Source organism: Lissotriton helveticus, chromosome 3_1 (genome assembly GCF_964261635.1).
Source record: "Lissotriton helveticus chromosome 3_1, aLisHel1.1, whole genome shotgun sequence".
Taxonomy (NCBI): Eukaryota; Metazoa; Chordata; class Amphibia; order Caudata; family Salamandridae; genus Lissotriton; species Lissotriton helveticus.
Window position 1 is genome coordinate 1,558,539,109 of NC_136061.1, and position 24,502 is coordinate 1,558,563,610.

The 24,502-nt window shown below is 39.2% G+C and overlaps 1 protein-coding gene across 1 annotated transcript in view; it reads right to left on the reverse strand.

Annotated features, from left to right (window-relative positions):
* Positions 1-24,502, reverse strand: part of LOC144824276 (zona pellucida-like domain-containing protein 1) — a 260,372-nt gene that overhangs the window by 33,580 nt on the left and 202,290 nt on the right. Inside the window, exon 9 of the mRNA XM_078683407.1 lies at positions 19,948-19,977. Within this exon, the coding sequence (XP_078539533.1) occupies positions 19,948-19,977 (30 nt within the window). The remainder of the gene's footprint in view (positions 1-19,947; positions 19,978-24,502) is intronic.

Genomic DNA, 24,502 nt, shown 5'->3' on the forward strand with positions numbered 1-24,502 from the left:
ATATCTTAAATTAGTATTGCTGATGAAGTTAAACAGGAGCTTGATCGTTGATATGTAGTTTCTATTATTCAAAGTGGATGTGTAGTAGTAACCAGTAGAAAATCTCCCAAATGTGTTTTTCATGTCTTATCCATTGCCATTGAGCTTATGGTGGATTCCGGGTCCCCATGGACAATAATTACTAAGGAATATTTTAATGAAAAATTACTAAATGTGTGTGATATTTCTAACTTACAACCTTTGGATATATTAGCAGAAGGATTCAATGGGAATAAGATTGATATTGAAGGATTTCAAAGTGTCCCATTATGTTTTAGAGGAAGGTCTGCTCAAATCAAATTATACATTGCTGTGAAAGGAGTCAATGTATTGGGATGGCATGACCAATGGGAACTTGGCATCAAATTAAATCCACGTGCCAAGGACCCCATCTCTTTGTGCAGTGAGCAAGAAATGATCAATGCTATTTGCTATAGTGATGAAGGGAAGAATGATATCTCATGTTGGAGCAACAAGTTTGACAAGGTTTCTGCGACCAGTTAGGTAAATTGAAAAACTTTGCACATAAAATTGTGTTGAAGGAAGGAGCAATTCCAGTTAAACAAAAACTAAGAGGGGTTCCCCTAAGTGTCAGGGATGAATTAAAGGAAATGTTGAATGACCTGCTAAAGGACAACATTATAGAACCCATTGAGTCGTCAGAATGGGTTTCGCCCATCGTTTTAGTGCGTAAGCCTGACCAGAAATTAAGGGTCTGCATGGATCTGAGGGCACTTAACTCCAATATTATTATAGATTGTCATCCCCTTCCCAACATTAATGAGCTTGTTTCTCTTTTTGATGGTGCGCAAATCTTCTCCACTTTAGATCTTAGATCGGCGTACCATCAAATTGAGCTTACTGAAGATTCCAAAAAAGATACAGCCTTCATTACTCCTATGGGACTCTTCCAATACAGAAGGATGCCTTTTGGGTTGGCATCCGCCGCCTCTGTTTTCCAACGGGTTATGTTTCAAATTTTTAGAGATCTTGATATGTTTGTCAAGTGTTTCCAAGATGATATCTTGATTTTCTCTAAAAATGAGGCAGAACATGCTTCACACTTAAGCGATGTATGTAGTAGGTTGGAGAAGTGTGGTCTTACCCTCAAGGCACATAAATGCAAGCTTTTTAGAAAATCGGTTGAATATTTGGGCCATACATTACCGGGGGAAGGTTTAATTCCTAAAAAATCTAATGTTGATGCTATTCTCAATGCTCCAGCCCCAAGCAATAAGGAACAATTGCTTTCTTTTTCAGGCATGTGTGAATATTACAGTAAATTTGTTGTAAACTTTGCTACCAAAATGTAGCCGTTAAGAAGATTGCTAAGGCAAAGTAATGCATTTGTGTGGGAGGCCGAACAAGAAAAGGCTTTCACTGATATCAAGCATGATATTATAAATTCTCCAACCTTGAAACCTTTTAGGATTGGCAAGAAATGTATAATCACCACTGATGCAAGTTTGTATGGTCTTCGGTGTGTGTTATCTCAGGCGGATGGTGTTTCAGAATGGAATGTGGCTTTCTCTTCTAGGACTTTGAATGAGACGGAGCGCAGGTATGCAGTTATTGAACGAGAGTTGCTTTCCTGTGTATGGGCCATTGAACACTATAGAATTTACATTTGGGGCAGCAAGTTTATCCTGAGAACCGATCATAAACCATTGGTGCATATCTTATCAGTTGGTGGTGGTTGGAACTCGACAGCAAGGATTGCACGTCTGACTTCAAGGTTACAGGAATACAATTTTACAGTAGAATATATTCCTGGAAAGAAAAATGTTACTGCAGACTGTTTGTCACGTCTTCCCTGTGAAAGTAGTGTTGACAAAGTTAATGGACTCAGAGAAGTTGATTTTGTTTTAGGATTATCGGATTTTGTTTCTCCGCAATATCAGGATATATCTGAACAGTTTTGGATGGAATGTCAAGATGGTGATGAGAAATTTGTTATGTTAAAGAAATACCTCCTAGAGGGTTGGCCGAACAAAGCTAATGTCAGGGATGATTTACTGCCATTTTATAACGTAGCAGATGAGTTATGGTGTGAAAATGGTTTGTTTTTCAAAGCTGGAAAATGTATTCCGCCAAGTGGAGTACAAGAACTAATACTCAAGTTAGCACACAAGACTCATTCGGGGATCTCTGCCATGAAGCGTCTCATAAGGTTAAATTTTTGGTGGCCAGGAATGGACAGATTTGTTGACCGTACAGTTAGAGAGTGTAATGAGTGTTGTACCAAGGATAAAATGCTAAAATTGCATATTCCACCCCTCAAAACAGTGAAATGGCCAGAGTTTCCTTGGAATAAAATAGCGTTTGATATTTCAGGACCTTTCCATGTATTACCAGAAGCTTCACGTTTTGCATTAGTGATGATAGATTATCATTCGAAATGGCCAGAGGTGAAATTTGTTGCTAAAATCACATCTGATGTTGTTATATCCTTTTTCAAGGAAGTTTTTGCAAGAGAAGGTTGCCCATCTATATTAGTGTCGGATAATGGTGTGCAATTAGTTTCCTCTGAAATGAAATCGTTTTTACAATCTTGCAATATCAAACATATGTGTACATCTCTTTATGAACCACATGAGAACGGACAAGTTGAACGCTTTAACCGAGTTTTGAAGGGTTTTGTTGCTGATGCCATTAAGGAGAAAGGTAATTGGTTGAACATAATTAGACAGAAACTTTGGACCTATCGCATAACTCCTCATACCACCACGGAGATTAGCCCTTTCAAATTACTTAAAGGTAGAGATCCTGCGTCAGACATTTGTCCTTGGTGGTTTAAAGAAAAATGTAAAAGTTTGGGAGAGGATGTAGTTGATATTCAAGAAGTTGCGAACAAAGTTAGTTGCAAACAGAGTAAGTCTGCAATGTGGTATAACAAGAAGTGGAAAACAAAAGAGCATAATTTGTGTGTTGGTGATTGGGTCAGGATTCGGAAACCTTTCATGGTTAGCAAAGGTATGAGTAAGTATGGTAGACCAATTCAAGTTAAAAGAGTATTCAGTAATTCGGTCATCACCCAAGATGGCAAAGTTTGGAATTTGAGCAAGGTTGCTAAATGTCCAACACAAGATGTTGTACATTTCCAGTCTCAAGGTAATATCAATCAAGACTACAGTTCCAATGGTGGAACTGGTTCAGGTTCTTTTCCTGATTCAAATTCTCTCTCTGATTCAGTAGCATCAAGAATCAAAGATGATATGCGTGTCAGAAGAAGACCTACTGCTTTACAAGATTTTGTATGATATATTAATTTCGTTTATTTATTTAAAGGGGGAGGTGTGTTATATTCCATAGTTGTTTAAGTTATTGATACTTGTATTCTGCCTCTTTAAATGCATGTGCCATGTTGTGTTTCTTTCTACATTCTATATTCTCAAAATAACTTTGCTCATACAGCATTCTGTACTACCTGTCAGTTGTAACCTGGACATTGATGTACTAGGACTGGATGCTGTGCGTGCTGTTCAATAAACCTACTTCTAAATACAAGCTTTCCTGGATTATTACAGTGATCCTTGACCAAAATTTAAAAGCCAGACATTTTACCAGAAAACATTTTCCATAGTAAATCTTTTTTGACACAAAGCACAGCACATGTAATGTAAATCAGGCTTATGTTGTAAACTAGTGTTTATATTGTTTACTTATTGTAATTGCTATGTAATATGTTTGTAGTGGTCTATAATATGTTATTTTTTCTTTACCACAGATTATAATCATCTATAGAAAGATAAACAAATATGCCATCAAAGGAAATACGTCAAAAAAAATACAAACAGGATTTAAGGTCCAGAAAAACAGAAATACAAGACTCATCCAAAACAAAATCTTCAGCGAAAAAAATAAAGCTCCTGGTAAGCAAACTAAAGATTTTTTCAGGAAGGTATTGAAATGTAAAAAAAAAAGATGTTGTTTCAAAGAAGAATAAGACACCTCTAATTAGAAAGAAGAAATTGTGCCCCTCAAAAAATGTTAAAACTGTAGAAGGAGATGATATTGTCTATAGCAATAGAAGGAGAAATCAATTTATTGAAATTCGTAGACGAATGTTTTACACAGAATAGTGTCTAATTTATTAAAAAATGTAAAGAGGTATCAAAAAAAGACTGCTTTTTACAAGAAATAAAAGCATAGTTAAGATTGTGGATGAAGCATTTAAAGTGAAAAATAAATTATATAGTGTAGTAATCAATAGAATTCGTACACTAGATAAGGTAATCAATGTGTTCAAATCAAAATGTAAGTGGAAAAGAGTAATTAATCGGACTCATTTTTGTGATATTTTTTCTGGAAAATGGAAGCATAGTTCAAGTTGTGAGCAATTTTTTAACGAAGAAAGTTACTTTCAGGATAATGATTTGGTGCATGCAGTTGACACCAGTGGTCGAGCATATGAGGTGAAGGACGGTTGTCCGGTTGAAAAAGAAAAGATTGTGCCTAGAAATACAGAAGAGGTGTTAGCTGATGAAGTTTTAGGGAGATGTCCTAAGGCTCCAGTGTATACTTGGAATTGTAGTAGTATTTGTAGTGTGCGACAGGATTCAATTGATTTGTTTCGCAGTTTCTTACGGACATATACTAAGAAAAGTCTAAAACAAAAAATGTAAATTTTGCAAGAGTTAGATCCTTGTAGAGTAAGAGAAAAAACAGGTTTGCAAGGGCATTCACTGGCTTGTCTTTCAAGAAAAGTAAAATAGATTCAAGCAAAAAATGGTCATGAACAGAGGTATATGTAACATCTACTCATCGGTTCACAACGAAGCATCAACTCCTAATTATTTAACAGACAACCAAATTAATCAATAAACAATGGTCGTATGTATGTTTTTCATCATTTTAGGATGTTAGTAGTGCATCATAATAAAGTGAGGAAATTAGTGAGGTTGTATTATGCAAAAAGTCCAGCACTTAAACTAAAACAGTTAAACAATGCTCTTTTGCATGGAACTGAATTAGATGTAAAGAACATTTGTGAAGAAACTGAGTTTTTTTACTTTGGTGAAAAAGAGGACAGTGCAGAAATTGAAACAGTAATAGAAGGTAATGTGGAAGAGAATGTACAGATTTCAAGTACAGAAAAATTTGAACATGAAATTACAAAGTTTAAGGTCAATTCAAGTGAAAGGCCTAATTTTACTTGTGTGTGTTGTCGATGAACTCATTATAAGAATCAGACTAGGTTAGTTGATTTATATGTAAAAAGTGAAATGGTAAATAATAATGAGTGGAAGGATTTTGCAACTTATTTGTTGGTAGGAAATTGTTTTGATTTGGGTTCTGATCAACGTATTTGTGAATATTGTTATAATAAATTAAATGAAAACAGAATGCCTGCTAGAGCTGTTCATAATAATCTGGAGTTGGTAGACATTCCTTCTGAATTGATGGATTTAAATACCTATGAGTCTATTCTGATTCAATGTGTGCATCCTTTTCAGGCTATTGTTTGCATGGAGACTAAGACAGAGGAATTGCCTCCTTCAGATTTACAGAGAGGATTAAAGGGAAGAGTTGCTTATTTGCCTCTAGATTTTAGGAAAAATATTGATACAATTGGTGTAGAAAAAGTAGAGGAGGAACCTCTGGTTATTCTAGTTAATGGTGTTCCGACAATGAGTAAGAAAATCTGGCAAGAATTAGTGGATGTTAGGAAAGTCAAAAAGGCAACGTTGTACGTTGTATCTGGTAAAAAATAATCAGTACTAAAAATGTGTATGTGGGAGAAGAGGAAACAACTGTAGAAGAGGACAGTGATTTCTCAGCTGGGCAAATTGAAAAAGTTGATGTCTCTAGAAGTGAAGAAATTTATGAACATTATAGTGTTCATCCATTGCATTCCAAAGAAGTAATGGGGAATGCTATTGACTTGTTTCAAATGAAAGAAGCAAAAGGAAGTCCCATTAGTGTATGGGAAGAAAGTTTAGAAGCTCATTGTTTTCCACAGTTATTTCCAACAGGTGAAGGTGGACGATATGACGACCGACCTGTTCAAATTCCTGCATCTGAATACCGGACTTCAAGATTATATGCAGAAGATCCAAGGTTTCGTCAATGCATTCCATATTTGTTCCATCTACAGTTTGAGAGTGACTTGTCTGGACTTTCTTATGCAGTGAACCATATACTGAAAAGTGGAGTACATCTACAAAATGTTTCGGCAAGGGACTTTATGGATAAAGTGAAACTGCTAGACAGTGTTTTGGAATCTCAGCTCATGGCATGTCAGCGTGGTACTAACGAGTATTGGTACCATCGTCATGGGGAATTGAAATGTATGCTAAGAAACTTAGGAACTCCTACATGGTTCCTCACTCTTAGCTGTGCTGAGTATGCTTGGGAAGACTTACATGAATTTCTCCGAGAGGCAAATAAAACCATTGAAACTATTGAATACAAGACACCTGGAGAACTGTGCTCTTTGTATCCAGTTAATGTATGCAGGTATTTCAATCATAGGTTTGAAGCTGTGATATCTTTTATTACAAACAAAAAAATCCTCCGCTTGGAGAGGTGTTGGATTTCTTTTGGAGAATGGAGTATCAAGCAAGAGGTGCTCCTCGCATACATATGCTGCTATGGATCAAAGATGCACCAAAATTTGGAACAGATTCAGATGAGAAAGGGATGAGTTTCATTGAGCAGTATTCTACATGTGCTGTTTCGAAAAGTACAGAAGAAAACAATTTAAGACATCAAGTTTTATGCTTTCAAACCCATCGTTGTGGAAAATACTGTCGTCGAAAATACAAATCCAAGGACAAGTTCTACACGAAATGTCGTTTTGCATTTCCACGTCCAGTAACATGGAAAGGAAGAGTGAACAATTTTATGTCTTCTCTGCGACATACTGTGACAAGAAAATCACCTAAAAATACATACAACCTAAGAAGAAATGAGGAGTCCAAATACATAAATGACTACAACCCAGTCATTTTGTCCATGTGGAATGCTAACATGGATATTCAATATGTTGCTGACAACTCTATTGCTGTGGCTCGATATGTGACGTCTTACTTCACAAAATCAAAAAAGACGGAACTGAAGGAAATGTGGGAGGAAATTTCACATGAAAAGAGTCTAAGCAAGAAATTATACAGTTACAGTCTGAAGATGTTGTCGCATCGAGAAATTGGAGCATATGAATGTTCTGTTCGATTATCATCAGCAAGTCTATATGCCAAACCTAGAACCATCATTTGGGTGAGTCTAGGTCTTGCTGCAACACGAAACTGAGTTTTTAAATCTGTACAAGAATTTGAGTATTTGGCGGATAAAGAACCAGACAGTACAGATATTTTGAAGATAAACATGTTGGATACATACTATCCAAATAGAAGTAGTCATCTTGAGAACGTTTGTCTCTATGAAGTTCTGCAACCATTACTTTTAAGAGGAACGTCACAGAAGATATCAATAAAGGTGTATATGCTGTAAGTGAATGTGAAGGCTGTCTGGTGAAACAAAGAAAAGGCCATTTGATTAATCATCGAAAATTGAGTTGTGAATCTCCAGACAAAAGGGAATTTTATTACTTAGCTCTTTTGCAACTCTTTAAGCCTTGGCGTACAGAAGAGGAACTACTTGGAGATTTTCTTACTTATGAAGATTCGTTCAATGCAACCAAGGATACCATAGAATGTCCTGTTTTTTCAAATTATCTGCAAATGTTGAACGGGGAAATACAGCAAGAAGCTAAAATTGCAGCAGAGATTGCTAGAGACAGTTCTCAAGACAGTCAGAGTTCTGCTTCATTGAGTCAGTATCCACTAGGAGGACCAATTATACAAAATGAAGCTGCCACTGCCATGCATAAAGTTGAAAGAGCCATGGAACAAGCTCAGGAGGATGTAGTTAACTTAGAAGATTTGGATAAAGAACTAAACGTTGAGCAGAGACAAATATATGACGAACTCACAGAACAGATTGAGCATGGTTTATCTCATGAGAAAAAAGGGTGCTCATGTACATCATTTATACCTGTCCGACTGTACGTGAGTGGAGAAGCAGGAACTGGAAAAAGTTTTCTGATTAAAGCAATTGTAACGTATCTGCAGAAAAGAACAGATTCATCGCTGTCTTGTGTTGTTACCGCTCCAACTGGGTTGGTAGCACACAACATTAAAGGGATTACTTTACATCGCTTATTGATGCTGCCAGTAGAGCATGATAATAAATTATAATACCACAAGCTATCTGGAGAAGCTTGTTGTGAAGTTTCAAGAGTCCTAAAGAAAATGAAACTTCTTATCATTGATTGATGAGGTAAGCATGGTATCAAATGTAATGCTTGCTTTTGTGCATTTAAGAATGCAAGAAATTCTTAAAACAGACTATGATGTGTTATTTGGAGGCAAACACATCATTGTTTTTGGAGATCTACTGCAGCTAACTCCAGTGAAAAGACAACCAGTGTTTAAAATGCTTACACATGAAGATACAAGGAAGTGCCTAGGAAGCATTGGAAATGTTAACATATGGTTAAATTTCAAATATGCAGAACTGCTACAAAATATGCGACAGGCAAAAGATGAAGATTATAAAAATAATCTACAAAATGTAAGAATTGGAAAAGTAAGTGAGCATGGGAAAGCAGCTTTACATGCACGATTAATTTCAATTTTTTTTTCCAAATGAAAACATTCTCCCAGAGAATATTTTTAAGAAAATTCCTGAAAACAAATCTGTCATATGCTTGATGCCAACTCTGCAAGAATGTTCAATCTTCAACAACAAAATGTTAAAGTTGGAAAATCAAGAGATTGTGAAACTGGAAGCTATTGATAAAATAGAACATGAAGGAGCAACTATTATTTTGTCAGAAAAGTTGAAATCAAATTGGATTCTTTAGAGAAGACAATATCTAAAACTGCTGGTTTGGAAAAGACTCTGTATGCATCTTTAAATTCTCGTATAATTTTACGACGTAATTTACATGTGGAAAGAGGTTTAGTAAATGGAGCAATGGGTCATGTTGTTGATTTTGTGAATTACCGAAATAGAGATGGAATTGAATTTATAAAAATTACATTTGATGGTATTGAAGAAGTACAACAAATCAGTCGTTGTTCTGCCCGATTTTTGCTTGTGAAAGATTTATATGGCCGCAGAAAACAGTTTCCTGTTTCTTTGGCATATGCAGTGACTATTCATAAATCTCAAGGTTTAAGTGTAGATAGTGCTTTGGTGAATATTGGAAGTTCTGTGTTCAAGGAGGGTATGGCATGTGTTGCTTTATCTCGAGTCAGAACTTTATCTGGATTGTACTTGATTGATTTTGATGAGACAAAGATTAATGCAGATCTAAATTGTGTAAAAGAATATAATAGTTTAAGAAGAGAGTATGCTCCAAATTTACCTCAATATCTTCTATTTAAAAAGCGTGTGGTAGGCCGAAAAAGAAGAAATGAGAAAAATTGTAGTGAAGTTGTAGCAAAAAGAAAAAAAGTAGATGAACCAGTAATTGTAAGCAGAAAGGAAAAGGATTCAGTTAAAGATGTTGTTGGATTTCAGTTTGAAAACAGTTCTGGTGTCAACTGCTATGCTAATGCAGTGGTTAATGTTGTTTTTTTTCTCCAAACTGTACAAGAACAGATTGCTGAAAATCGAGATCAAAGATTTTGTTGTGTGTTGAATTCTGTGTTTGAGAAATGTAGCAGTGATAGAACAAAAATACAAAGTGTTTCTGAAACTCGAAATGTTTTAGACATATGTTCTGGTCTAAATCAATTTTCACAGAATATTCAGCAAGATTGTCAGGAATTTCTAATGTATATGCTTGTTGTATTGCAAGATGAAGGTGTAGATGTAGAAAATCTTTTTGGCCTTTCTTATAAATGGCAACATGACTGCGACAATTGTTCCTATTCAAGTAGTACTACAATAGACACTGAAAGATTTATATATTTGACTTTACCAGACTGCAAATCAGTGTCTTTTAATAATCGAGTTAGAGAAGCAAATCAAAACATGGTCTGTACTCGACGTAAATCTGCAATGCTATCAACATTATTTATACAAAGATATGGATAGTATGTAATTTTAATGTTCCAACGATGTAGACCTGATGGAACTAAATTGACAACTTTAATTAAAAATGTTGTGGCTTCTCAATTATTATAGTATAAGTGTATCACGTAGTGTGTAATGTGAGTATTGTAGGAAATATTAATCAAAAGTAAGCGAGGAGTTGGAAATAAAACTATTGTTTCATAATGTAAAAGTTGTTAGAGCTTTTATTTCAGGAACTCAGGTAAATGGGAGATTAAGAATACTCTTGAGCAATTTCCAAAGAAAAGGACTTTCCATATAGTATTTGGCCTCGTGGAAAAGTGCGTGGATCAAAAGTGACTTAAGATACGTTTTTTCTAAATTTTACATTATTTATTGAAACGTTGTATGGGTTTTTTAAACACAATCATGTGATTGTGTTTTTTTTGCCCGCTGTCATATGATGAGTAGTATTGAAGTCACTGTTTTAAGTGAAATTCAATATATTTTGAGAACAGCAAAAATAAACCATATAACATGTTGTACAAATTATTTTGTATTTTGTATTATCAAATATATATTATTCTCCCCTTGTCTTATGCTCACTCACCTTTTTCCACCCTCTATCACTCCTCTTAACTCACCCTCACTGGCCTTCTCTCACTCTCACTCTCCCTCACCTCCCTTTTCTTATTCCACTTCCCTCACTTATCCTCATTCTCCATTTCTTCACTGCCCTTTCCCTCTCTCCCATCCACCACTTTCCAGCTCTCAGTCACTCTACTTCACTCCCCCTCCCCTTCTTTCCTTTCTTTGCTCCCTGAATAATTCCCGTTCTCTCACTAACCTTACTCCACTTCACTCACTCCTTCTTTCACTCCCTCTGTCCTCTCACATCCTCACTCCCCTTCCCTCACTCCCTCTCTCTTAGCCTCACTCTCTCGGTCCCCTTACTCTCTCACTCCTCTTCCATCACGCTCACTCCCTATAACTCACCCACACTCCCTCACTTCCCTTTCTTTGCTCCCTTACTCAGTCCTTTTCTCTCACTCTTTCCTTCACTACCTCTATGTCCTCACTCCCTCAGTCCCCTTGTCTTACAATCACTCGCCTTTATCCACCCTCTATCACTCCTCTTTCCTCAACCTCACTGCCCTTCTTTCAGTCTACTTCACCCCCGTTCCCTTACTCCACTTCCCTCAGTTATTTTCATTCCTCATGTTTACTGCCCTTTCCCTAACTTCCCTCCCACACTTAACTTCTTTCAGTCTCCCTTCTTCACTTCCCTTCCCCTCTCTTTCTTTCCTTTGCTCCCTCACTCATTCTTCTTCCTTTACTCACCTTACTCAAATTCTCTCACTCCTTAAGTCACTCCCTCTGTCCTCTCACTTCCTCAGTCCCCTTCCCTCAGTCCCTCTCTTTTAGCCTTACTTTCTCCGTCCCTTCAGTCTCTCACTTCTCTTTTGTCTCGCTCACTCCCTATAACTCACCTATACTCTCTCACTTACCTTTATTTGCTCTCTCACTCAGTCCCTTTCTGTCTCTCTTTCTTTCACTACCTCCATGTCCTCACTCCTTCACTCCCCTTGTCTCATGCTCACTTGCCTTTATCCTCCCTTTATCTTCCCTCTTTCCTTAACCTCACTGCTCTTCACTCACCCTCCCTCACCCTTGTTCCCTTACTCCGGTCCCCTCAGTTATCCTCATTCATCATCCTTAACTCCCCTTCCTCTTTCTCTCCTCAAGCACTCACCTTCTCCCAGTCCCTTTGCTTCACTTCTCTTCCCCTTCTTTCCTTCCTTTGCTCCCTCAGTCATTCCCCTTCCCTCACTCACCTAACTCCCCTTTACTCACTCTTTTTCTCACTCCCTCTATTCTCTCATATTCTCACTTGTCTTCCCTCACTCCCTCTCTGTTACCCTCATTCCCATTGTCCCCTTACTGTCTTACGACCCTACATTCACCCTCACTCACCTTCCATCCCTCAATGTCATGAATCCACCATTAATCCCTCTGCTTCCCTGTCACTCACTCCCCTTTCTTTACTCCCCTTTCTTTCTTTAGTTTTCCTAATGCACATTCCTTTAGCATCTTACTCACTTTCACTTCATTTCTCTCTCCTTCTCTTGTTCTCTGTCACTGAATGTATCCCTGACATTATCCTCTTAGTAATTTGCTCTCCCTCTATTTCTTTTTCACTCTCTCTAACTTTCACCATTCCTTTGTTTTCCTTTCTAAGTCCTTCACTCCTACTTTATCTCTTACTACCCTTTTATGACTTTTAATCTCCTGCTTTCTCTCTTGTATTGTAAAATATATATTATAAATATTATAACTTACTTTTTTTCTCTTCCACAGATATTAAATTTACTGAAAATATGTAATTAAGTTTACATTACTTATAAGGAAGTTTGACATACAAAATGTAGTTTCTTAACACTCTTTTCCTTAACCTCACTACTCTTCTCTCACCCACCCACACCCCCATTCCCTTACTGCGCTTCCCTCACTTATTCTCAATCCCCATGTTTACTCCTCTTTTCCTCACTCCCCTCCCACACTCACCTTCTTTCAGACCTTCTCCTTCATTTCTCTTCCTTTCTCTTCCCTGCCTTCGCTCCTTCACTCTTTTCCCTTCCCTTACTCTCCTTACTCCACTTACTAACTCCTTCTCTTACTCCCTTTGTCCTCTTACTTCTACACTCCCCTTCCCTCACTCTCTCTCTGTTAGCGTCATTCTCTCCGTCCTCTTAATTTCTCACCCCTCTTCTGTCACGCTCACTCCCTATAACTCAGCCACACTCCCACACTCACTTTCTTTCAGATCTCCTGGTTCACTTCCCTTCCTCTCGCTTCCCTTCCTTCGCTCCTTCACTCTTTTCCCTTCCGTTACTCTCCTTACTCCACTTCATTAACTCCTTCTCTCACTCCCTCTGTTGTCTTACTTCCTCACTCCCCTTCCCTCACTCTCTCTCTCTTACCCCCATTCTCTCTGTCCTCTTAGTCTCTCACTCCTCTTCTGTCACGCTCACTCCCTATAACTCAGCCACATTCCCTCACTTATCTTTCTTTGCTCCCTCACTCAGTCCCTTACTGTCACTCTTTCCTTCAGTACCTCTATCCCCTCACTTCCTCACTCCCTTTGTCTTACCCTCACTCACTTTTATCCACCCTCTTTCATCCCTCTTTACTCATGCTCTCTGCCGTTCCTTCACTCCCATTCTCTTAGTCTGGTTCCCTCACTACCCCTCATTCCCTATCTTTCTCTCCCTTTCCCTTTACTTTCATCCCCCACTCACCTTCTCTCAGTACCTATGCTTCAGTCCTCTTCCCCTCTATTCCCTTCATTCGCTTACTCACTCATTCCCCTTACCTCACTCACCTTACTCCACTTCACTCACTCTTTCTCTCACTACCTCTGTCCTGTCACATCCTCATTCTCCTTCCCTCAGTCCCTCTCTCTTAGCTTCACTACCTCCATCCCCTCACTCTCTCACTCCTCTTCCATCACGCTTACTCCCTATAACTCAGCCACACTCCCTCACTTACCTTTCTCTGTTCTCTGACTCAGTCCCTTTCTGTCTCTCTTTCTTTCACTACCTCTGTGTCCTCACTCCTTCACTCCCCTTGTCTCATGCTCACTTGCCTTTATCCTCCCTCTATCTTCCCTCTTTCCTCAACCTCACTGCTCTTCACTCACCCTCCCTCACCCTTGTTCCCTAACTCCGGTTCCCTCAGTTATCCTCATTCATCATCCTTAACACCCCTTCCTCTTTCTCTCCTCAAGCAGTCACCTTTTCCCAGTCCCTTTGCTTCACTTCTCTTCCCCTTCTTTCCTTCCTTTGCTCCCTCAGTCATTCCCCTTCCCTCACTCACCTAACTCCCCTTTACTCACTCTTTTTCTCACTCCCTCTATTCTCTCATATTCTCACTTGTCTTCCCTCACTCCCTCTCTGTTACCCTCACTCCCATTGTTTCCTCACTGTCTTACGACCCTACATTCACCCTCACTCACCTTCCATCCCTCAATGTCATGAATCCACCATCACTCACTCCTGCTTCCCTGTCACTCACTCTCCTTTCTTTACTCCCCTTTCTTTCTTTAGTTTTCCTAATGCACATTCCTTTAGTATCTTACTCACTTTCACTTCATTTCTCTCTCCTTCTCTTGTTCTCTGTCACTGAATGCATCCATGCCATTATCCTCTTAGTAATTTGCTCTCCCTCTATTTCTTTTTCACTCTCTCTGACCTTCACCATTCCTTTGTTTTCCTTTCTGAGTCCTTCACTCCTACTTTATCTCTTACTACCCTTTTATGACTTTTAATCTCCTGCTTTCTCTCTTGCATTGTGAAATATATATTATAAATATTATAACTTACTTTTTTTTCTCTTCCACAGATATTAAATTTACTGAAAATATGTAATTAAGTTTACATTACTTATAAGGTAATTTTGACTTACAAAATTTAGTTTCTCAACACTCTTTTCCTTAACCTCACTACTCTTCTCTCACCCACCCACACCCCCATTCCCTTACTACACTTCCCTCACTTATTCTCAATCCCCATGTTTACTCCCCTTTTCCTCACTCCCCTCCCACACTCACCTTCTTTCAGACCTTCTCCTTCATTTCTCTTCCTTTCCTTCGCTCCTTCACTCTTTTCCCTTCCCTTACTCTCCTTACTCCACTTCACTAACTCCTTCTCTTACTCCCTTTGTCCTCTTACTTCTACACTCCCCTTCCCTCATTCTCTCTCTGTTAGCCTCATTCTCTCTGTCCTCTTAGTCTCTCTCTCCTCTTCTGTCACGCTCACTCCCTATAACTCAGACACACTCCCTCACTCACTTTCTTTCAGATCTCCTGTTTTACTTCCCTTCCTCTCTCTTCCCTTCCTTCGCTCCTTCACTCTTTTCCCTTCCCTTACTCTCCTTACTCCACTTCACTAACTCCTTCTCTTACTCCCTCAGTCCTATTACTTCTACACTTCCCTTCCCTCATTCTCTCTCTGTTAGCCTCTTTCTCTCCGTCCTCTTAGTCTCTCACTCCTCTTCTGTCACGCCCACTCCCTATAACTCAGCCACACTCCCACACCCACTTTCTTTCAGCTCTCCTGTTTTACTTCCCTTCCTGTCTCTTTCCTTCCTTCACTGCTTCACTCTTTTCCCTTCTGTTACTCTCCTTACTCCACTTCACTAACTCCTTCTCTTACTCCCTTTGTCCTCTTACTTCTACACTTCCCGTCCCTCATTCTCTCTCTGTTAGCCTCATTCTCTCCGTCCTCTTAGTCTCTCACTCCTCTTCTGTCACGCCCACTCCCTATAACTCAGCCACACTCCCACACTCACTTTCTTTCAGCTCTCCTGTTTTACTTCCCTTCTTGTCTCTTCCCTTCCTTCGCTCCTTCACTCTTTTCCCTTCTATTACTCTCCTTGCTCCACTTCAGTAACTCCTTCTCTCAATCCCTCTGTCCTCTTACTTACTCACTCCCCTTCCCTCACTCTCTCTCTGTTACCCCCATTCTCTCCGTCCTCTTAGTCTCTCACTCCTCTTCTGTTACGCTCACTCCCTATAACTCAGCCACACTCCCTCACTTATCTTTCTTTGCTCCCTCACTCAGTCCTCTTCTCTCACTCTTTCTTTCACTTCCTCTGTCTCCTCACTCCCTCACTCCCCTTGTCTCACGCTCACTTGCCTTTATCCACTCTCTATCACCACTCTTTCCTCAACCTCACTGCTCTTCTCTTACCCTTCTTCACCCCCGTTCCCTTACTCCGCTTTCCTCACTTATCCTCATTCCCCTTGTTCACTCCCCTTCCCCTCACTAACCTCCCACACTCACCTTCTTTCAATCCCCCTACTTCACTTCCCTTCCCCTCTCGTCCCTTTCTTTGCTCCCTCACTCATTTTCCTTTCCTCTCTCACTGCACTCCACTTCACTCACTCCTTTTGAATTTGTAAAGAATACAGCTCTTTTTGGAGAATTGGAGGTAGTTCTAAAAAGAACTGTTTTTTTCTTCTTTTTTAGGTTTTATTTTTTTTGTTACTTTTTCCGAACGTCTTTAAAAATTTTGGGTATTTTTTTCAGAACAAAAACAAAAATAGGGAATGCCAAACTGCTCAACAGGAGCAAATAAAAGGGGAAAAATGAGGGCTGAGGAGGGCAGCGAAGTTCTTCCATTTTACGTACAATTAGCAGAATACTCTGCTCTCCGTAACAAAGCAGTTCGTCACACTGCTTACACTTAATTGTGATGTCCGTAAAAACAGGTTGAATATTTGGAATTAAGTCAACTGGTCTTCCTCTCACGGATGTTGTTGCTCCTCCGGTGGAAATTGAGGCACCATCTCTCGGGGGATTACGTGCCAGGTCCCTGACACTCTACCGGGCATAGTTCTGGGGGTGCCTCCTTTGCACATGCCTTATCATCGTGGAGTTTCCAAAACTACATTTTCTTCTGGGGTCACCCCTTGAAAGAACAGTATGGCAAATTTTGCACTCCACCTTTGGAGCATTTACCTTTTTCTCTCCTGGTGGAATGGTAAAAAATTTCCAAATGAAGTGCTCCTTCACTTTTGGCTGAGGAGGGTCCTCTTGAAGAAACTCATCAGAGTCCTCACTGCTGCTTGGTGGTCTTGCAGCCATTCTTTCTAAAGAATTGAAGAACAGAAGGGAATAGGTCTTGCTCTCTCCAAAGTGAAAGAGGTAGTGAAGGAAATGGATGGGGTTTTCATTAGTTGTAAAAAAAAACTGTTAACAACCAATGAAAAGTGTTATTTTAAGGTCACATGACTTGACGCGCTTACGCTGCGTGCACCGAAGCGCTTCCGGGGGCGCTTACGCGGCACGAACGTAGGCGCTTACGCGGGCGCTTCCGCGGCGCGCCTGAATGACATTTTGCTAGCTTTTCGGAAATGCGTTTAAAGTTAAAATATGGGTATTTAAAATCAGAAATACTACTTTTATAAGTATGCCACTGAATGTCTTGCATTATTTTGTATTTTAAATACATACTTTTTTTTCCGCACGCGGGAATAGCGCTCTCGGGTGAGCTTACCGGTGCGCACACCCTCAGCACTCCGAGACAAAATGATAAAAAAAACACATGAAAAATAAATTGAAAAATAAATTTTAGAAAAAATAAATAAATAAATAAATAAAATAATTAATAGTTATAAAAAACAGCTGCTAAAAAAACTTAATAATTCACTTTAAAAATCGTAGGTTACAAACTCGATATAGCAAGGAATTTGCTTTTAAAAAACCTTTGAAATTCACTGAAAAAACCATAGGTTTCACAATCGTTATAGTTAGGAATTAGCATTTAAAAAACCTTTGAAATTCACTAAAAAAACATAGGTTTCACAATCGTTATAGTTAGGAATTAGCATTTAAAAAACCTTTGAAATTCACTGAAAAAACCATAGGTTTCACACCAGTTATAGTTAGCTGAACATTTTACTCATACAAAACCATTGAAATTCCCACGTTATAGTTAGTTGGACTCACTAGAACTCGCGCGCCCGCAATCCACTGCTGATGATGTCACATATTACATCATTCATGACATGGTCAGTGACATCACTGATGATATCACTGATATCACTGATGACATCTCAAATGACATCACTGATGACATCACTGAGGACATCTTAAATGACATCACTGATATCTGTATATATATATTCCATCCAAAAATTGCAGAACACAGATAGGGTAATATCACCAAAATCTTTATTTACTCCACGCTCGGACCAACGCATTTCAGCCTAGCAAAGGCTTTGTTCACGGTAAGTGGGCATGTTTCTATGTCTACTATTTATCACAGTTAGCTATTAGGGTGCTTTCTGGGACTAGTAGTTCATTGCAAAATACAAATACAAAATTAAACAAAATATTTGCGCATTGGGGACGCTGTTGTAACATTTTTCACTGTTTTAAATTGCACAGATTGCTTAGATCAAATTCTAGTCGCTGCCTAGTTCACGCTTCATCAGTAAATACATAAATTACATCGCTACCATATAGAGTTAACAGCCTAATTTTCAATGAAATTGACCGGGTATAGTACCCTTTATAAGCAATGATTATGTGTACGTGTACTTGCAAGTTATGGTTTAAGTGCATATACCAAGGTACCGAAAGGGAGGAATTTTGATGAGGAGCTTTACGTGCATCTTGAATAATTTATCAATTGAATTGAACTGATTGGACTATGCAGAGTCGACAACCATTATCTAACCGGGTAGTATACCCTGACTATATGAACCTAAACCATAACTTGCAAGTACACGTACACATAATCATTGCTTATAAAGGGAACTATACCGGGTCAATTTCATTGAAAATGTGGCTGTTCAGCTCCACATGGTAGCGATGTAATTTATGTATTTACTTAATGAAGCGCGAACTAAGCAGCGACTAGAATTTGATCTAAGTAATCTGTGCAATTTAAAACAGTGAAAAATGTTACAGCAGCGTCCCAATGCGCAAATATTTTGTTTATTTTTGTATTTGTATTTTGCAATGAACTACTAGTCCCAGAAAGCACCCTCATAGCTAACTGTGATAAATAGTAGACATAGAAACATGCTCACTTACCGTGAACAAAGCCTTTGCTAGGCTTAAACGCGTTGGTCCGAGCGTGGAGTAAATAAAGATTTTGGTGATATTACCCTATCTGTGTGCCGCAATTTTTGGATGGAATTGATTGAATGGGCTAGGATCCGGCCCCTCTGCAGAGCACCCGCAGTTGGGCGCATCGTGGCAAAAGGGTCATTTTGAAATGATATATATATATATATATATATATCTATATATATATATATCCATATGCAAATGCTATTTATAGAAAATGTAGATATAAATGTAAATTTGAGTAACCCTCGATAACCATCTCCTCAAGGATTGAATATTAAAATGATTTTATAGAGGAAAACAACTCTGTTAATAGTCATTAGTCCTAAATAGTGTGTAATCCTATCCCAATGTAGGGTTTTAACTCCAATCCTGGTTCTGGCACAGGTAATAAGGTGAGGAGATTCTATCAAGATTATAATGCTGATTATTTTATTGAGCAAAGGATAAGACATATAAAGAAAGTGTTGTGTGTCATTAAACACATTGAGTTATGAATTCTTAATGCTCACCCACTATCTAATCTGATAGGAAGGGGGCTGTGAAACAGATTTTTTACAACAGTAGTAATCCATCACCAAGATAGCACCCAGGAAGAGACACAGATTACTTTTTCCACACAGGGAAAGCCACTTAGAAAACATGAAACATGAGCAGATAACCATAGAGCAATGTTAATGGAACAAACTGCTTCCTCAAATTTAAAGTTAAATATAAGTATCTATCTGCAAACTATTTATGGATGGGAAACGGGCAGATTTGAACTTTAATATAGTTTGTTCAGGTTGCTCTGAATGCTTGGAAAATATTTCAGAAATAATTACATTTTAACTATAAACCAAAAAGTAGTGCCACAAAACAGGGATACATTATAATGAATTGAGATTAAGGCTCTAAAATTATCAAATTGAAGATGGAGCCAGATATTTACTGTTTTTATTTGCACATAACTTAGGCTACTGCAATCTTAATAGCAGTTGAATTTATAAGTTAAAGTACCCCCTACCTTTGACTGGCAAAAAGACATCCTAATCTAGTTGTACATTTATCCCTAGAGGGTCAGTTCAGTGAGATGAGACAGGAGTAGGAGAAAACGAAATAGTTAGATTTTTGCATGAGAAAGAAAGAAATATTGGGTAATAACCAAATTAAAAGGAGTGTATAGAAGAGGAAGGATATATTTAAAATATTCAGCAGACCTATTTTAAGTTACAGTCTGTTGCAAACACATAGACAATATCCTATCACTACAAAAAATACTTACAAATGTCTGATCCGCTGGATACTTGCAAATCTGTGTGGAATTAGAAAAAGAATGACTGTCATCAGAACTCTCTCTCATTACTTATACAAATCACTATATAGTTAGATATGTAATTCATGAGTACAATATAAATCTCTGTAAGCCTTAAGCAAGAACAAACTATTTGTAAATGTTCCTGCTATAAATGAATACAATTACTGTTTTATAATATCTCTTTGTTTTGTTTAATTTCTAATGACAATAAGGATGTATGACGTTACAACGCATACATTTTCAATGTATGCCCTTACAACGCAGTTTTTACACCGCAACATCCCTTACAATGCATACATGTACATCGGATGCCATTACATTGCATTTAAGGTAAGTGTTGGATAGTGTAGGGGTAAATATTACTATTCTAACTCCAGGGGTGCAATAGTAGGGTAAGTGTTGGATAGTGTAGGGGTAAAAATTACTATTCTAACTCCACAGGGTACAACAGTAAGGGAAGTGGTGGATAGTGTGGGGGTAAAAATTACTATTCTAAATCCAGGGGGTGCACAAGTAGGGTAAGTGTTGGATAGTGTAGGGGTACTATGCGTTGTAATGGTATGCGTTGTAATGACATGGGATGTAATGCCTGCATTGTAGTGTCATGCGTTGTAATGTCATGCATTGTAGTGACATGCAATGTAATGGTTGTCTCGTAGTGACATGCATTGTAAAGGATGTTGCGATGTAATGACTGCGTTGTAAATGTGGTGCGATGTGATGACTACGTTGTAAAGGTTGTTTCCCTGACAATAAAGGGAGAAAAGATGGAAATGGCAATTTTCACTCTAAAGGAGTTTTTAGTGAAAAGTTACAGACTCAAATAAAGATTGCACACCCTGACTAAAGGCAAAATATGCTGTTAATAATTTCTGCTTTGTCAGTGTATAGTTGGGGCAGTTTTTGGATTGTCAATGTGATTCTTCAATGTTTGACTTATTCATGTTTGACACAATAAAGTAAACTATAATTTCGCTAAATTTAACAAGAGCGACTGGTCCAGATAATCTACCAGCTGCTGTTATTAAATCAAATATAGACTGGTAGCTGCTTGTTCAGCTTAATAACTATAGGAGCAAAAGTCTCATTAAAGACAATCATGTTAGCCTAAAAATAATGGGTTAAGGACAAAAACCAAGACTCCATAGAACAGGGTGTCTTCAGGAAAGACCACTCGACCAATGATCCCTGCTTTAGCCTCTGAGCAATGACAGAAAAATCAACTAATCAGAGGAGGAACCTTTTCTGCTATTTTGTTGATTTTAAAGCTGAATTTGACTCAGTAGTCTGTGATAGTAAGACAAAACTGATCAAAACGGAAATTCCCAGTGGCAAACTGGCAATATTAAGAAAAACATTATCTCAGGGAATTGGGCAACGGCTAGAATTGATCAAGAGGTTTTCTGCTCAGAAAAATCACAATCTATAAAAGGTTACGGCAGGGGTGTGAATTACCCACTCTGCTTTTTTCCCCAATTTTTGGCTGATCTCCATTTGGTGTTAGCACAAACCATCTCATGCTCACCAAAGGTGGGGTGATATTTATGCCTTTTGCTTGTTAAATGCTGAGGACCTGGTGATCACAGATGGCACATATATAGGTCTTCAAAGAAAACTAAATGTATTTAAAAAGGGAAACAACCTTTACAAAGCAACTTTTACTACGCACTACCATTACAATGAAACTTTTACAACGCAACATCCATTACTACGCATGTCTTTACAACGCAACCATTACAACGCATGACACTACAACGCATACCACTACAACGCATGTCATTACAACGCAGTCATTACAACGCATACCATTACAATGCATAACATTACCATCCAACACTTACCCTACTGTTGCACCCCCTGGAGTTAGAATAGTAATTTCTACCCCTACACTATCCAACACTTACCCCTACTGTTGCACCCCCTGGAGTTAGGATAGTAATTATTACCCCTACACTATCCAACACTTACCCTACTGTTGCAGCCCCTGGAGTTAGAATAATAATTTTTACCCCTACACTATCCAATACTTACCAAACATGCAATGTAATATTATGCGTTGTAATGGTATGCGTTGTAAAGGTAGCATGCGTTGTAATGGAATGCGTTGTAAAGGTAGTTTAAAAATATTTGTTGTAATGGCATGCATTGTAATGGAATGCATTGTAATGGATGTTGAGTTGTAAAAAATGCGTTGTAAAGGTATGCGTTGTAAAAGTATGTGTTGTAACGTCATGCATCCATTTAAAAAGTATACCCAAAAACAAATCCAACAATTAACCTAGATAGATCCAAAACATTGGTATTTGGTTAAAAACATAGTAATTTTACATGATTCATGGAGAAAGTTCAAATTGAGAAAAGTGGCAGTATCTAAATATTTATGGGTTATGTTTGTAAAATTTAAAATGGTTAGATCATCAATGTGAGGTATGAGCATTGGCATAAACTGGAGGATTACATAAATTCAATAAAGAGTATGGTGGCCTGTCGTCTTCTCCAATTATGAAGGCATATAAAGCAAAGGTTCTACCCTAAGTTTTATATGGTGCTGAGCTAGTAAGTTTAAATGGTAAGTCCTCATTGGTGGTTGTGGAGAACTATTGCATAAAACAATTGCTTCATCTTTCTACAGCAGCAATAGCCCAAGCTTTCAGGTTAGAATTAAACCAGACTGCTTTGCATGATCAAGTTGCTCTACAAACCTAGCAAATTTGTAACAAATTGCTATAATCTTCTGAAAATAAGATACCACTCTCTTGTATTAAAGAAATATTAAAAAGGAAACTAAAATGTGATAAAAGAGCAAGAAAACTGATGAGAGCAATGAGTGTTGAAATAATGATCCTTCCTTGCCTTTAACATGCTCTAAAACAGACCAGAATCTGAAAATTAACAATGTTTCAAAATCAGGGATTTTCAGTATGGAGCCTCAAACGAGTCAACTTCTTTGTTCAGGCACAACTGGGCTGAGGATGATTAAATGTTCCCATATCTAGACAAACTACGAGATGCTAATATGCAACAAGAAATATTTCAATCAATCAATCAATCGATCAATTGTAGAGCGTGCTACATACCTGCCAGGGTCTCAAGGCGCTGGGAGCGGGGGGCGCTACTGGTCAAACAGCCAGGTCTTGAGTAGCCTCCTGAAGGTCAGCAGGTCTTGGGTCTGGCGGAGGCTCAGTGGGAGGGTGTTCCAGGTCTTGACGGCGAGGTGGTAGAAGGATCTTTGTGGAGGTTGGATTTGGCGGTGATGGGGTCCTTGGTGAGGGAGAGGATCAGTTGAGTGTCATCGGCGTAGGAGATTATGTTGAGGTCATGCTGTCGGGCGACGTGTGCGAGCGGGGCCATGTAGAGGTTGAACAGTGTCGGGCTGAGGGAAGTTCCCTGGGGTACGCTGCTTTGGATCGGAATGGGGGGAGACGGACGCTCTTGGTTCTGCCGGAGAGGAAGGAGGTGGTCCATTCCAGAGCCTTGTCTCGGATCCCTACGGTGTGGAGGCGTGCGTGTAGTGTGCGGTGGCAGACGATGTCAAAGGCGGTGGAGAGGTCCAGGAGATGAGGGCCGCAGTCTCACCGTTGTCCAGCAGGGTCCTGATGTCGTTGGTGGAGGCAATTTGGGCAGTCTCGGTGCTGTGGTTGCTGCGGAACCCTGACCGAGAAGGGACAGGATTCTTTTTTCTTCGCGGTATCGGGTTAGTTGTCTGTTGACTATCTTCTCGATGACCTTGGCCGGGAACGGAAGCAGAGAGATGGGCCGGAAGTTCTTGAGGTCCTTGGGTCCGCCTTGAGTTTTTTTAGTAGGGCGTTGATCTCGGCGTGTTTCCAGCTCTCTGAGAAGGTCGCGGTCTTGAGGGAGAGATTGATGACATTGCGCAGATGGTGTGCGATGGAGCTTCTGTCTTTGTTGTAGATGAGGTGCGGGAATTGGTCTGATGGTGTCATCGATGCTCACGTTGGCCCAGGCTAGCAGGGGGTCGTGGTCGATGATGTGCGGAGAGTCGGTTGTGTTGATGTCTGTTGGGTTTCTCTGAGTGTTGAAGATGTCGTGATGTCTGCTATCTTGCGGTGGAAAAACGTGGCGAGGGAGTCGCACAGGACTTGCGATGGCGGGATGTTATTGTTGTTGGAGCTGGGGTTGGAAAGTTCCTTCACGATGTTGAAGAGCTCCTTGCTATTGTGTGCATTGTTGTTGAGGCGGTCTTTGAAGGAGGTCCTCTTTGCAGTCCTGATGAGGTGATGGTGGTTGCGGATGTCGTCCTTCTGGGCTGCATGGCTATCCAGAGTCTGCTCACTGTGCCATATATTCTCTAGTTTGCGGCAGGCTCGCTTGGAGGCTAGGAGTTCTGGGGTGAACCAGCTGGCCCTCTTGCCGCTGTCTCTGTAGGAGGGTTTCTTCAGCGGGGCGAGGGTGTTGGCGCAGTCGTAGATCCAGCTTCTGAGGCTGTGGGCAGCGTCGTCGGAGTTGGAGGGTTCGGTGGTGGGCTGAGAGCGAGGTTAGTCGTTGGTCTTTGTTGATTTTG